The 16,715-nt window shown below is 32.2% G+C and overlaps 1 protein-coding gene across 1 annotated transcript; it reads right to left on the bottom strand.

Annotated features, from left to right (window-relative positions):
• Nucleotides 1-1,247: 1,247 nt before the first annotated feature.
• On the bottom strand, nucleotides 1,248-14,821 carry Sqor (Sulfide quinone oxidoreductase). The gene is made up of 7 exons (XM_075305568.1): nucleotides 14,379-14,821; nucleotides 6,889-6,994; nucleotides 6,603-6,827; nucleotides 5,401-5,601; nucleotides 5,101-5,310; nucleotides 1,758-1,944; nucleotides 1,248-1,686 (listed from the first exon to the last, which is right to left on the bottom strand). The coding sequence occupies exons 1-7, from the start codon at nucleotides 14,495-14,497 to the stop codon at nucleotides 1,373-1,375; spliced, it is 1,362 nt and encodes a 453-aa protein (XP_075161683.1). The 5' UTR covers nucleotides 14,498-14,821; the 3' UTR covers nucleotides 1,248-1,372.
• Nucleotides 14,822-16,715: the final 1,894 nt, after the last annotated feature.

The following is a 16,715-nucleotide window of genomic DNA, read 5'->3' as shown; positions in this document are numbered from 1 at the left end:
GTCAAAATTTGGTCAAGGGAAAACGCGTGTAAATCGGTGAAATCGTTTATTTAAAAACACAAATTAAATTTCTTTTTCAAGTTCAATTAGTATAAAATTCAGGAAAAATATTCAGTTAGGCTTTCGCTTTTCCAAATCCGAATTGCCGGGCCTCACGCTTGACACCTGCCATCAGATTTTGTACAGCCACCTTGTCCACCTTCTTCGCCGCAGAAAGCCAGTTTGCCTTGAACTGCTGCTCGTCCTTAGCAGTTTTTTTGGTCTTCTTTAGGTTCCGCTTGACAATAGCCCAGTATTTCTCAATTGAGCGGAGCTCTGGCGTGTTGGGAGGGTTCTTGTCCTTGGGAACCACCTGCACGTTGTTGGCGGCGTACCACTCCATGGCCTTTTTAGCGTAATAGCAAGATGCCAAATCCGGCCAAAACAGTACGGAAGCTATGAAAATGCTGCTTTTCAAGCCACAGGTACAGATGGCTTGCCAAACCAGATATTTCTTTGCGAACTTTGACAGTTTTATGTGCTTGAAAATATCTGCTACCTTTCCCCTTCCTTTTGCCGTATAAAACTCCTGTCCCGGACGCTGCTTGTAGTCGGCTTTGACGTAGGTTTCGTCGTCCATTACCACGCAGTCAAACTTCGTCAGCATTGTCGTGTACAGCCTCCGGGATATCATAAAAATCGGTTGATAATTGCGACCGGATTCCTGCAAAAAGAAATACATGGACAGACGGACGGACGACCACCAAGGGCACATGTTCAAGTGCATTTTTTAATATTAGTTTCATTATTTCTATTCTATTCTTTTGTGCGAAATTTAATTGTTCAAAATTTAAGTTTTGACTTTAAATAGCGTATTTTCTATGATTGCTTCAAAAAAAACTTCATCGGGAATGGAAAAATCAATGGAAGATCCCGGAATGCGTGCTTTAAAAGAAATGTTTGTCGAACAATATCTAATTTTTTTTTGCTGGTGTTTGAGATCGCATCTGATGAAATTTTCTCTTTCAGGAGGCTCCAGAAGACAAATCTGGGTACGTACGTATAGTATTTTGAAAAGTAAAAAAAAAACGAATTCTTTTAGAAGACACACCAAAGAGTTTTTTTATTGGTAAAGCTGTTTTAAAAATCTTTTAATCATATAAAACATTTCAATAAAAAATACAAGAAGCTCGAATAGGCCTTTCATAAATCAATAAAAGCTTGTATAAATCCATATAAAAAATATACAAAGTCAGCTTAAGTACTTGTTTTTTTTTCTACTTCATTTCTTAAATTTTTATTTACTTTTTACATTGATATCTTTTAATTGAATTTTATAAAAAGAAAATAGTTTATTGCACTTTAATTTTGTTGATTTATATGTTGAGATTTTTCACTTTTTGCCAAAATTAAAAACAGACAAAGTATTACGCATCAATGCTGGACCATTCCAATAGCCATTGAGCATAACATGCCAATATAATAATGGCATAAGATCCTTCTTCATATAGAACATGCTGTAGCGCTCCTTATTTTGTGGCACTGGAAATGTTTCCAATGGCATTAAATTGTAATCGAATTCGGCCAATATGCATGTGTTGTAACCAGTCACCAGAGGACACGAAGCATATCCATCGTAAGTTTTCTTCAAGGATTTTCCTTTGAGGACAGACATCATGTTATTGTACACCACAGGTGATTGGGCAGCTAAAATTATGACAGAGAGTTAAGTTCATACATTTAAATAAATCTCGGATCTACATAGTTTTTGCACAGACCTGCTGCTGCAGCTGTTTTCGAATTTGGTGAAGCAGAGCAATCACCTATAGCGAAAACATTGCTATATTTTACATGTTGCATTGTACTCTTGTCGACATCTACAAAACCAGCTGCATTCACTAATTCCTTGCATTTAGATAGCTCATCTGGAGTGCTCATTGGTGGAACGGCATGTAGCATAGAAAACTGCAAGAGATAACAATAAAACATATGAAACAAAGTTTGGTGTAAAGGTTTCAGAGTAATTTTTTAATGCCTCTTCAATAATTGTCAGTGGTAATCTTAGGAACTATAATTACAATCAAAAAGTCGTTTTTTTTTAATTTTAAAAATTTTCGGAAAGAGATTTCTTGCCTAATACATTTTTCCACTCTAAATAAATACAGATCAAAGTATTATAGTGAATTATTGATCTAATTCTCAGACTAAACAAAAATATTGACCTGATATGAAATAATATGAGACATAAAATTTTAGGTTACGCCATTAGAAAGTTAATAATCTATGCCTTAAAATTGTTTTCTTTAAATTGTAAGATACGAATTATTGATAATTGCGTCTAGGGCGAAAAATACTGTTTTTCGTATGTTCCGGTTTAAAACAATTATAAGTTTGGAACTCCAATTTTAAGGACATTATTCTTAATTGTAAGCACATAATGTTTATAAACTAGTATAACATGTTTGGGACATGTGATTCTCTTTGGCTTTGAATGCAAAAATATACACTCAAAAAACAGTGAACCCACAATGAAAGAAAATTTTGGCTAACTAAACTACATTACAAACGCAGATGCCAGGCGGATTTAACATAAATCAGTAAATATTTTTCGACAACTTCAAGAAAATTTATTAAGCATAATTTTTTTTTTTGTTCACTTGTTAAGGAAAATTTCGAAGTTTGTTTGGTTCGATTTAAATTTTAAGGTGTTTAGTTCGATTTAAATTTTAATGCTCATATTCATAATAATCCCAGCAAAAAAATTTGGAAGTTGTCCGACAAACATTTCTTTTAAAGCCCATCCCAGAATCCCCCATCGATTTTTTTCAACTTCCGATGCAGTCCTTTTGGACAAGTCCACAATCATTTCTTCTAAAGCGCATCGTGGGATCCCCCAATGATTTTTGTCCACTTCCGATGCAGTCCTTTTGGACAAGTGCACAAACATTTCTTCTAAAGCGCATCTTGGGATCCCCAATGATTTTTTTCTACTTCCGATGCAGTCCTTGTGGACAAGTATTAGAAAGAACGCAATCAAGCTATTTTAAGTGCAAATTTTGGACAATTAAATTTTACAAAAAATAGAAAACTAATACAAAACTAAAAAAATAGAAAATTAATAAAAAAATATAAAAATAATAAAAAAATAAATTTCATCCCCGCTGGGATTTGAACCTGTGCCGATTGACTTTTTCGCTTCCAGGGAAGTTCTTTTGGGAAGGTTTTGCAAATTACGAGAATTTTTAATTTTTTTTTGTTGATTTTTAATGGAAAAAATATATTTATACGAAAATATTTGCCGAAAATAAAAAATAAAAACGATGCATGACTTAAAAAAATATTTTTTTTAGAAAAATATTTGATAAAAAAATTGCCGCTGGTGAGATTTGAACTTGCGTTTCTTATTTTTTTCGTTCATACTAATAAAGAACATCTCGAGAAGCAATTAGAATGTTATTCCTTCGTGTCGTATTACGATCATATGACAAACATTTGAATTGACCTTTCGACGCTTTGTGCTCAATGGCGTTTGTGGCTGAGTGTGCTAAGGCGTTCTGTTATGGTGCCAGCAAACCCAGGTTCAACCCCTGTCGGAGCGAAAAAGTTTTTCAAATTGTAAAAATAGATAATAGGAAAATAATTGTGTAATAAACCATATAGATGAAAAAAAGTGAAATTGGTTGAAAAATTTTTTTTTTTTCGCTTTTTAAATTTCTTTATTCAAATTAACTTCTAAAGCAATGCAAAGGATCCAAAAAGGGAGTACTTCCGTCCTACGACAAGCCCATGTAAAATTCATTGGAGATGATCCAAGTTTGCACTACTTCCGGATCACAAATTGGGGATCACAACTACTTTTTTGGAAGCTCTTTTTTTGCTGGGTAATTTACTGACAGTTTATCGAAGGAATTTGTATGGTAATAGTAGGTTTAAAGTTGACGTTAACTTTTATGAATATGGGGGTAAGCCTAGAGAATTTGTGGAAATGTAAATAATTTTGTCCAAATCAGGTTAAAAAAAATATATTTATTATATGATAATATTTAGAACAATTTTTTTTGTAAATAATGAAAATTTCATTAAAAGAATTTTATTATTCACAAAAATTGTTTTACTAAATTTAGGACATACATTTTGGAAACTTGCATCCCTCCGTTAAAGTCGTCCTTAAATGAAAATTACATAAATGAGATCTGGATCCTTATATTAATTTTACTCATCCTAAAGTTAAAGGTAATATGGTCTTAATTTAAAGAAACCGCATGTTTGGGGGAATCAATACCAAAAACCTAACGGGAAGGTCAAAATCTTTGAAACCAAGTAAACTTTTTTTTTGATATACATTTTAAAATGAAGACAAGTAAAAAAGTCATTTTTTAGCGACCTACCTGCCTTTAAATCTAAAATTAAAATTAGGACATTTATCAAATTTTCATTCTCTTTTCGCGGTATATTAATAAAGCTAATTCACGTATAAACAAATGCCAGCTTCGAATCAAAATTATAACGGATACTTCAATGTAAAAACTTTTTTCTTAATTCCAAAAAAACTTTAAACCAAAGACGCTAAATCCTCATAATAAGTATTAGCCTATATTTGAAGCAGTTTTATCTTAAATCTAAAGTTTCAATATTTAAGTTAATTTAAAGACAATCAAAAATTAAATCAAAAACAAAAAATACTTTAAGGAAAATTTGTCTTATTTCAAAGACATGCGATTTTAACGGAGGGACCCAAATTTACAAAATGTGTGTCCTAAATTTAATGAAAATAATTTTTAAAGCAAGGATTATAATCTTTATTTTAATTAAAATTTCATAATTTTAAAGAAATTTGTCCTTAATATTTTGTAAATTATGCATCCTTAAATTTAGGTTGCGTAATCTTTAATAATGTCGTTAAAACGTTTTTAAAACTCCAAATTTTTTTCCTAGTATCAAGTACGCAATACTCAAATGTAAAAGAGAATTGTGTCTTAAATGTATCCTTTCTTCAATTCTCCGCTTCTTTGGCTGGGAATTAATACCAAAATCATTAGTATAAAGACAAAATTTTTGGAACCGGTTATTTTTTTCAGTGTGCGTTTAAAGCATATTTGTTTCGGTATTGACGTTACCTACCTTTTCTTCGAATTTCTCCTCTGGTTTATCGAGATTCACGAAAACGGCCGTATCATTATCTGGTTTTACTTCTATCAAATTTCGGCGTGTGTTTACTTGAATGTTACGCTTTCGTACTATAGGCCATAAAGCGTCAGCATAATGTTTCACTCCGAATAGTACAGGCAGAGCTGTATTATATGTAATATTTATTTTATTACGTTTGTTTTGCTATAAAATAAATGGCCCGAATTTAATTTAATTGGAAAGATAAAACTTCGTTTATGCAAATACTGCATGTAGTCGAAAATTTGATTCTACCTTTCGGAAATAATGTTCAGCTATATAAACGATTTTCTGCGGTGCTCCTGGACACTTAACGGGGGAATCAGGAAATGTAAAGATGGCATTACCTTCCGTGATACTACGCAAACAATCGTAAGTTCTATCCACATATAAAGGAGAGTATATGGAACAAACTTTACCTTTGGGTATGGCCAAGGCTTCAAGTAGACCGGGTATCTAAGTAAAATATAAAAATTAGTACTCTCATAGAAAATGGTATTCTACACCGAAAGAAGAGTTTTCTTTTCTGAGGAACGAAGTTTTAGACAAGTAAAGTTTTCTTTTGACGCTAAAGAATTTTCTTTAAAGACAAATAAAAAGATTTAGAGACAATGGTTGAATCGCATATCATAAATTTGGGTTTGTTTGGTCTAAAAGAAAATACTTTATGTCTAGAATTTCGTTCATGAGGAAAGTATTTTTTTTTTTTTGCGTGTACTGAAGTTTTCATTAAGAGCAAATATTTAATGAGATTGTAGAAGATTTTTATTTTGCTTGTAAATCAGAAAACATTTTATGGCCAAAGGGAATTCGTTTTGTTTGTGTGTATTTAAGCGAGCAGGTGAGATTTTAAAATAACACCCTAAGGAAAAATACTTTCCTCCGGAACGAAATTCCCCCTTTAGTATAAAGTATTTTCGTTAAGAGCAAATAATCCTAAATTTATGACAAACGTTGCAACGATCATCTCTAATCTTATTTATTTGTCTTTAAAGAAAGTTGTGTAGCGTCATAGGTTAGGTTGGGTTAGGTTATGTGGCAGCCCGATGTATTAGGCTCACTTAGACTATTCAGTCCATTGTGATACCACAGTGGTGAACTTCTCTCTTATCACTGAGTGCTGCCCGATTCCATGTTAAGCTCAATGACAAGGGACCTCCTTTTTATAGCCGAGTCCGAACGGCGTTCCACATTCCAGTGAAACCACTTAGAGAAGCTTTGAAACCCTCAGAAATGTCACCAGCATTACTGAGGTGGGATAATCCACCGCTGAAAAACTTTTTGGTGTTCGGTCGTAGCAGGAATCGAACCCACGACCTTGTGTATGCAAGGCGGGCATGCTAACCATTGCACCACGGTGGCTCCCGGTAGTGTGTAGCGTCATAAGAAAATTTCGTTTGTCTCAAACGTCGTTCCTCAGGAAAGAAAACTCTTCTTTCAGTGTACTCCCTGTTTACCTTATTGTAATTCAATTGTAATCCTGCGGCTATTAACAACATATCGTATTTGATTTCTTTACCCGTAGCTGTTGTCACGGTATTATTTTTGGGATCAAAGTTTTGGGCCTTTTCCTTAATCCATTCAATATTCTTGGGTAAAACTTGAGACATTGGCCTGCAACTTTGTTCGACAGTTTTCATTCCACCTCCAACTAGGGTAAACATTGGTTGATAGTAGTGTTTCTGCAAGTGTATGACATGATTTTAGTTAAGAAATATTTTTTGTTTTGTTGTTGCAAATTACCTCCGCTGGATCAACTACGATCACATTGTTTTTTCCCAATTTCGATGATAATTTGGCAGCAAGTGCACATCCACCAGATCCACCTCCAACAATAAGGACCTTGCATCTGTAAACCGGGTCAATATAGGTTATGGGTTATCTAATAATTTAGACTAAGAAAAAACATTCTGCGGGAACGAAAGTGTAGTCAAAGATATTACCACCAAAGTATCACTCGGATTCACTTGAAATTTTGGACAAATAGTGGTATTAACATTCTAACTACACTGAAAAAAGCCTGCCCAGTTCCAAAGATTTTTGTCTTTACACTAATGATTTCGGTATTGGTTCCGATTCCAAAGAAGTAGGGATGTATTCTTGCCTCTAGGAAACAAATTTAAATATATTCATTTTTCAGCTATTTTTCTTCATGTGCTATCAAAGTCCTTTAAAAACGTATTAACGGCAAATTAAGTTTCCAAAACCAGACTTCAATTTGAAGTTATGCTATGTTTCAAGTAAAAAACGTCCTTAAAATAAAGTATTGAAAAACATCTCCTATTTTAAATGAGTTTTACTTTGTACTCAAGATACAAAAAGTCTTTATTACATTTGAAGAATTTTTCAGAATTATTAAAGTCAAGTTGGTCTTAGTCAAACGAAATTTTCTTTCATGTAAATATACCCATTTTTAAGTCGAATCATCTAACTGCAAGGATAGAATGACTTTATTGAAAAGTTATTCGACAATGAAAATTGCTTTATATCAGAGAAATGCGTCTTCTACACTAAGAAAATTTCGCATTCATATTTTAAGGTCATGAAATCCTTGGCTCACAACCAGGGAACCGGAGCGGTCCATTTTTTTTTCGCTCCGGAGAAAAAAAAACCGCTCCGCTCCACGCTCTGCTCCGAGAAAAAAAATCGCTCCGCTCCGTTCCTCTTCGAGAAAATTATAGTACAAACATTGTATTATTTGTTCAATTGAGTTTTATTTTATTTATATATAGTTAGTGCTATAGAAGATTACATTTAGCCATCTTTGCGTAAGATCGGTTGATAAATAAGGGTTTTATGACCTAATTTGGCAAAATCGGGCGATACATATATATGGGACCTATATCTAAATCTGAACCGATTTCGATGAAATTTTCAGACTTAAAGGGTGATAGAGAAGATTATTTTGTGCTAAATTTGACGACGATCGGTTAGTAAAAAAGTGCAACGTGACCCCATTTCTCGAAATCGGGCAATACATATATATGGGAGCTATATCTAAATTTGATCCGATTTCTTCCAAATTCAATAGCGTTCGTCCTTGTGCCCAAAAAAACTCCCTGTACCAAACTTCATCAAAATCGGTTAATAATTGCGACCGGAATCCTGTGAACAACAAATACATGGACAGACGGACGGACGGACACCAAGCGCTACATCGACTCAGGAGGTGATTCTGAGTCGATCGGTATATATTTTATGGGGTCTAAAATCAATATTTCTGGTAGGCACATTTTTTGGCAGATCAAACTTATTATACCCTAACCACTATGTGGTTTAGGGTATAATGAATTTAAAACAATGTGTTGAAACATTTTATTAATTTTGAAGATTTTTTCAGAAATATTAAATCCATTTTGACTTCATTAAAACGATATATTCATTCATGTTAGGATACACATTTTTATGTCGAATCACTTAGCTATAAGGACAAACAGACTTCATTGAAAAGTTTAGAGACTTTTAGACAAGGAAAAACTTTTTTTCAGAGAAATACGTCTTCTATTCTAAGCAAAATTCGTATTTGAAGCATGTGAAGTATTTGGCCTCCCGACAATATTCTTTGCGGTGCACCATCTACTATTTAATATGTGATAGAAACCAAATTTATGAAAATGGACCAAAATGGACCAAATTCTGTTTGGTCCGACCATCGGACCAAATTTAAAAATTAGAAATCTTTTGGACCAATTTTGGTCCGATCGAACCAAAACGGCAACGCTGATTGGAATTGAAAGTCTATACACAGAGTAGAAGTAACTACTCTCCGAAAGTTTTTTTTTTTGTTTTGCAACAGACGTAGAGAAGAGGTTTTGTTATATTTGTAATGTGGTTGTGTATGTTTATGTTTGCAACAACCTCCATCGAAATCAGTCCGTGGTATACCTACGAATGTTCTTACTCAGATCTAGTGTTACCTAATTTCGCTTTTTTCCCTTTTATTGTAAAAATACATTTTCGAACAGCGTTTTTAAGAAATGTTCGTTCTCAAAAAAAGTAGATAACATGCAATAATACAAATCAAGTCATTATTTTTCAATGTGAGAAAAAATTAAAATAAATGTATATGCGCACATTTTTCAACCAAAATTGAAACTATCCATAATTTTAATTAAATTTTCGAGAACTAATATCAGAAATAAGAGAATGCTAGGATATAGTACAATAGTAAAGCAAATGTGAATGTCCTTACACTGAAAAAAAAATTTTTTTCTTAATTATTAAAGTCACGTTGACCTTACCTCAAAAATTTTATCTTTCATGTTATGATACACATTTTTAAGTAAAATCACTTAATTATAAGGACATTACAACTTCATTCAAAAGTTTATTGACTTTTGGACAAGGAAAAAACTTTATTTTAGAGAAATGCGTCTTCTCTGTTAAGCAAAATTTGCATTTTTATTCTAAGGACATGAAATCTTTGACTTCACGACAATATTTTTTTCAGTGTAGAAAACTAAAAAATTAAATATAAATAAGATCGTTTAATTGCATTTATTTGACGTTCATTACAAACATCTTTGTAGTAATACGGGTTGAAATTGATCGAAAGTACTGCTGTTACTTTTACAACACATACTAGAGATATATTTTGACATTTGCCGTTTTTGAAAACAATTACTAAAAAAACACGTTGTGTTTTCCCCAATGTACGTACGTACAAAAATACATATCGTACATTTTAAACGTTTACTCACACTACGCTAAGTACTAGCTATATTTGAAATTACCTACACAGTGTAATTTCAAAGTTACACATTTCATTCAAGTAATATTTTATTCGGAGCGGTTTTTCATTTGGAAACCGCTCCGGCAAAAAAAGGGCTTGCTCCGCTCCGCTCCACGCTCCGCTCCGGATCCCTGCTCACAACCACGGTTACCACAGTTGGTAGAATTCTTACAAAAATGATAGATTTTTTACTGCTTGGTAGATTGGTAGAATTCTTGATGTTTTGGTAGATTTTGCAAAACATTTCTCTCCAACTAAGAAATACATAAATTTTCTATATAATAAATATAGAAATAAAAATTTTCTATAGAAATAAAAGTTTGAGAACATTTTCTGTAGAAATAAAATTTTTAGAAAATATCATATAGAAAAAAAATTTAAGAAAATTTTCTATAAAAAAAATTGAGAAAATTTCTATAGAAATAAAACTCGCAGAAAATTTTCTATAGAAATAAAAGATTGGCAAAATTTTCTATAGAAATAAAATTTTAGGAAAATTTTCTATAGAAATAAAATTTATTTATTTATTTTATTTTTATTTTCATCATGTAATTTGAAGCCACATAGCGGCCAATTTATATAAATTACAACGGAGTACTAACTATGAATAAAGTACAATTCAAGTTAGCAACATTTTTAGCAAAATTTTCTATAGAAATAAAATTTTAGCAAAATTTTCTATACACCCAGAGAAGGAATATGATCACCTCAAACATGTTTTAAGAGAAAAATGTTATTTTTGGGTGATGACCATGTAAAATGGTTTTCGCAACCATTTATTTTCTCGGAAATCATGTATCAGATTTCGGCAAGCAGGTTATATTTGAGGATAAAATAACATTTTAGTGACAAACATGTTACATGGTCACCATACAAAAATAACATTTTGCTCTTGAAACATGTTTGAGGTGATCATATTCCTTCTCTGCTTGCAGACATAAAGTTCTGGCAAAATATTATATAAAAATTTGATCAACATTTTCTACAGAAAAAAATTTGACAAAATTTTCTATAGAAATAAAATTTTGACCAAATTTTTCTATAGAAATACAATTTTGACAAAATTTTCTATAAATTTAATATAAAATATTTCTTTCGAATAAAAATATATTTTTTAGCCTAACTACAAAAATTTTATCAACAACTTCAATGTAAGATTTTTTTTAATTTTGTAGGTTTTTGGTAAAATGTTCTTCATATTTTGTAAATACATAGCTACGAGGGCGGTTCAGAAACTTCTTAGCCTATCAATGAAAGAGAATAGTTAGTTTTTCAAAAATATTTTTATTTTTCAATATAATCTCCTGAAACTTCCATACACTTAGTCCAACACTTTTCTAGCAATTCTATCCCTTGATTAAAATAGTTTTCCTCAAGGTCTTCAAAATAGTGGTTTACAACTGTAATTGCATCTTCATTTGAGGTAAAACGCTTGCCAGCAAGGATTTTTTTTAGATTTGGGAACAAGTAAAAGTCACTGGGAGCTAAATGAGGAGAATAAAGTGGGTGATCAAGCAACTCGTACTTTAATTCGTTGATTTTAGACATTGTTAAAACACTCTTGTGCGCTGGTGCGTTGTCTTGATGAAAAATTATTTTTTGTGTTGTAAGCCAGGACGTTTTTTTTCGAATTTGTATATTTAATTGATCCAAAAGGTTGCAATAGTACTCTGAATTTATTGTTTTCAGCAACCCAATTTTTTACTGTTGCATATGAATGTGTTTCACCTAACACATTCACCATATCATTATGAATTTCTTGTCCCGATAAACCTTTTTTATGTAAATATTTAATGACAGCACACATTTCTAATTTTTCCATTGTAAAAAAATTGCGGATGCGTTCCAGAGATGGAAGTTTCCAAAACACTTAACTTTTTTCTGTTTATACCGCGCTTTTTGTGCTAGGCTAAGAAGTTTCCGAACTGCCCTCGTATACTCGTTCGGGATCTCTGTTCGTATCTCCGAATACACAATTGAATGTGTAAATTGTCTTAAACATTTCAAATTTTTGGGAAATCTCGTGTCAAAATCAATGCAATTACATTTATCCACAAAAATATGGAATCTGGCAGCACTCAGAGATAAGAGAGAAGTTCACCACTGTGGTATCACAATGGACTGAATAGTCTAAGTGAGCCTGATACATTGGGCTGCCGCCTAACCTAACCTAACCTAATGTCTCTTAAGCAGGGCACCATTTGCTCTCATTTAATTCTCTCACTGTGTTCTGTTGATGTATTGCGCTATTTATCTCGCTCAATCCCACCCGACCAAAGTGTCGAGAAATGGCGAAGGTTCGCTAAAGCGAACATTTTTCGAAATAAATTAATGCGCACATTATTCGAAAAAGTTCGATAATAGAAAAATTTCGAACGTTCGTTGTTTCGAAGTAATAACGAATATTTTTCGGCTTATTTCTTGGTGTTCCGCCATGTTTGTTTTTGACAAAGAAGGAGATTCAAAGTCATTTCAGTTTAAGAAATTGTTAAGTGCGGGTGAAGTGTATTTGCGAATCTAAAAGAGGTAAGTAATTTATTTATATATCTTTTAAAAAACTACCAATTTTCTTTCTTGTTTAGTTTGCAGTTGTATCCAGGAAAATGTTACTCATTGATTATAGTCCTTTTCAATGACATAGCCACGACTGGCTTAATAAGAAATTTCGCGCAAAAAAGTCAATGCAGTGCCTTAAATAACTTTAAATATATATTCCTAAATGTAAATATTTTAAGTATTTTGTTTGCAAGACTAATATCTATGTTATTTTGCATTATAATTATCTATATTGTGTTGTTATAAAATAAAAACAAACTTGAAATTTTTCTTTTACTGCACAATTTATAATGGGAACAAAATGGGAATAAAACAGTACAGAAAACCTTCGAAATCGAAATGCTATCGAACTCGAAGACGAATTCGAAATAGATTCGTTAACGATCACTTATATATATATCGCGAAACTTTCTTTAACGAATCACTAGCAAGCCTTCGAAAACGAAGAGTTTGCTAGCAGTAAGAGCACGACAGATGAACGTTTTTCGAAATTTTTTCGAACCATTCTCGATATCGTTTTCGCTAGTTTTCTTCGAGAAAAAAACGAGAATATTTCTATATCGAATACGATAACGAACATTATGGTCAGGTGGGATCTGACTTTTATAAACATATAGTATATGTTTATACAAAATTCCCAAGTTAATATATGTTTCTAGTGCCATTATATTTAAGAAAATGTAATGTCCCAAACATATAATTTTCACACCGAAACATATGAAATACAGTGTTTTTCGTCTGTATAAATAATAAAATGAAATAAGCTTTTCAGCTATTTATTGCTTATTTTCAAAAATCAAATCGAATAAGGCCTTATCTGGCAAGGGAAATAAAACGCAAACTTTCTCATTTAACAATAGGTGCTTACGACAACATTTTTTTCAGTGTAACGAGTCTAGATCTAAAGGGTGATTCTTTTGAGGTTAGGATTTTCATGCATTAGTATTTGACAGATCACGTGGGATTTCAGACATGGTGTCAAAGAGAAAGATGCTCAGTATGCTTTGACATTTCATCATGAATAGACGAACGATCCGCCACAACGTCGAATTTTCAGTGAATGGGCCCTAGAAAAGTTGGCAGAAAATCCGCTTTTTTATCGACAAATTTTGTTCAGCGATGAGGCTCATTTCTGGTTGAATGGCTACGTAAATAAGCAAAATTGCCGCATTTGGAGTGAAGAGCAACCAGAAGCCGTTCAAGAACTGCCCATGCATCCCGAAAAATGCACTGTTTGGTGTGGTTTGTACGCTGGTGGAATCATTGGACCGTATTTTTTCAAAGATGCTGTTGGACGCAACGTTACGGTGAATGGCGATCGCTATCGTTCGATGCTAACAAACTTTTTGTTGCCAAAAATGGAAGAACTGAACTTGGTTGACATGTGGTTTCAACAAGATGGCGCTACATGCCACACAGCTCGCGATTCTATGGCCATTTTGAGGGAAAACTTCGGAGAACAATTCATCTCAAGAAATGGACCGGTAAGTTGGCCACCAAGATCATGCGATTTGACGCCTTTAGACTATTTTTTGTGGGGCTACGTCAAGTCTAAAGTCTACAGAAATAAGCCAGCAACTATTCCAGCTTTGGAAGACAACATTTCCGAAGAAATTCGGGCTATTCCGGCCGAAATGCTCGAAAAAGTTGCCCAAAATTGGACTTTCCGAATGGACCACCTAAGACGCAGCCGCGGTCAACATTTAAATGAAATTATCTTCAAAAAGTAAATGTCATGGACCAATCTAACGTTTCAAATAAAGAACCGATGAGATGTTGCAAATTTTATGCGTTTTTTTTTTTAAAAAGTTATCAAGCTCTTAACAAATCACCCTTTATTAAAAAATTCCAAATGAAATAATTCTAATTGTGGTGATAATACCACCTAAGGCCAAAGCTTCTCAATCATTTTGATAATTATTGGTTAAATTATGATTTTACTTACTCCTTCTTCTGTGACAAGCAAACATGAGCCAGCGAGAAATTGCGTAGAGGTGTTGTTAAGCCCTTTGGGACGGTTGAAAATGACGACATTTTCAGTGAAACGGCTTTAAGAACACTCATTTTACTTTGTCGTTTTGTTTATTTATGAAGTTTTTATGCTTGCAAAACCAAGAGCGGCGTGAAATTCTTACTCTCTTGTTAGATAATTTCCTTGTTAAACAAATATAATGTTTTGATATTTTTTTTTATTACTTTTTACACATTGGTTTGCTTATATGTTTTTTCGCTATGTTTCTTGTTTTCGTTATTCCGCTTTCGTCCACAGTTGTTAATCAACTGAACCTGTTGTGAATAATTTCATATATTTTGTGTGGTGTTTAGTGGTAGAAAGAAGGGGGGTGTTTTTGCTTGTTGCTACAATTTTGCCGGTACTTTGGGGGTAGGGGGTTTTCTCATTCCCCATTAAATTCAATCTGTCAAAGCAGCTCTCCCTCTCTGTGGTCATCTGATGTTTGTTTAGTTTATTTTTGTTTTCGCGACATTTCATAGCAGTTCATTTGGTAATCACTACCCGAGCATTTACAGTTATAGCCGTTAATAAAATTCTGGGTAAAGCTTCGAAACTATGAAAGTTATTGCCAGATGGCGTTTACATGTTATGAGCATTTCATTTTGATTCATCTAAAAATTAGTAAGAAATCATGGTGAAATATTAGGGGGTACAGTAGGTAAGTGCTATAAGAACATCTCACACTGAAAAAATATTGATGTGAGGCCAAAGATTTCATGTCCTTAAAATACGAATGCAAATTTTGCATAGCATAGAAGACGCATTTCTCTACACTGAAAAAATATTTACGTGATATTAAAGATTACGCAACCTAAATTTTAGGATGCAAAATTTACAAAATATTAAGGTCAAATTTCTTTCAAAAAAAGAAATTTTAATTAAAATAAAGTTTATATTTGCTTCAAAAAAATTTTTCATTAAATTTAGGAAAAACGAAAAATTAAAATTTGCTTCCTAGAAAAAAAAAAAAACAAATTCAAAAGAGAATTGTGTCTTAAAAGTATCCTTACTTGTATTCTCCGCTTCTTTGGCTCGGAATCAATACCAAAATTGTTAAAGTAAAGACAACATCTTTGGAACCGGGCATGATTTTTTCCCAGTGCATATAAGAAAAACACCATGTGTTTTTTCTGTGTTTTGGTGCGAAAAATATAAGAAAAAACTTGTATAAGAAAACAACTGAACACAAGAACAAACTCCCATTAAAAAACAATTCCTATAATAAACTTTTTTATGTGTCGGCAACACTGAAACAGGTCACACAACGGAACAGGTCACACAAAAACGTTTTTTTTTCTGATTCAATCACGAAATTAATTGATGCAATTAATATTTTAATTGAAATGTCTTCAATCACAGAAATGATAGTATCAATTAAACAATTAATTGATCCAAATAAAAAATAAATTGGTACTATTAATTTTTGTTTCAATTAAAAAATTTGTTGAATCAATTAAATATTTAATGAAATATTTTTTAAAACCCAATTAAGACTTTTGGACAAATATGAATTTGTCCTTAATTTTTGAAATTAAATTCCTTTTTCTTACTTTCTATTTTATTAAATGTACATCAACATTTTTTTATCCATGAATTGAATAGAAAAGTACTTATTTTGTATGTCCAGTTTGGTAACTTTTACCTATTGTGAATTTTGTATCTAGCTGAATAGTTATCGAATTAAACTTATTGTGAATTATTTATAAATCAAGAATTAGCAACATTTGCCCACTCTTTTTTTACCTCCATTAAGGTGAGCATCAAATCGTTGTTCTCTTCTCAATAAAACTGAATTTGTACATCACTTCTTACACTCATTCTTGGTTTTCTTTATATTTTTGTCTTTGTGTTCCTCTCTAAATTAATTCAACTTATTATTCCTCATTCCTGCACGCTCACAAAAAATCGCTTCTGTAACATATACTCCCAAACATATTTTGCTTCAAGCATATATATTTTTGGGTATTGCCCAAACATTTATATGTTTGATCTCTTCCACTATATAATATGTTTGAAAGCATATTGGTCTAAACAATATATGTTTGGGTGGTCTAAGTTCCAAACATTTTGTATTTTTGCATCCAAATTCAATAATGTTGTCTTCCAAAAAACAATATGTTATTATGTGAACATATAATATGTTTGGAAGCATTTTGCACCCAAAAATATTATATGCTTAAAAAAATTCTCCCAAACAATATTGTGCTCAAAATTTTATTTATTTATTTATATATTTACAATCATAATGAATTATGAAAATAAACAGGT

The sequence above is a fragment of the Haematobia irritans genome, chromosome 4, assembly GCF_050003625.1.
Source record: "Haematobia irritans isolate KBUSLIRL chromosome 4, ASM5000362v1, whole genome shotgun sequence".
Classification (NCBI taxonomy): Eukaryota; Metazoa; Arthropoda; class Insecta; order Diptera; family Muscidae; genus Haematobia; species Haematobia irritans.
Note: the sequence above shows the minus strand (reverse complement) of the source record. Positions and strands in the feature narration are given on the sequence as shown.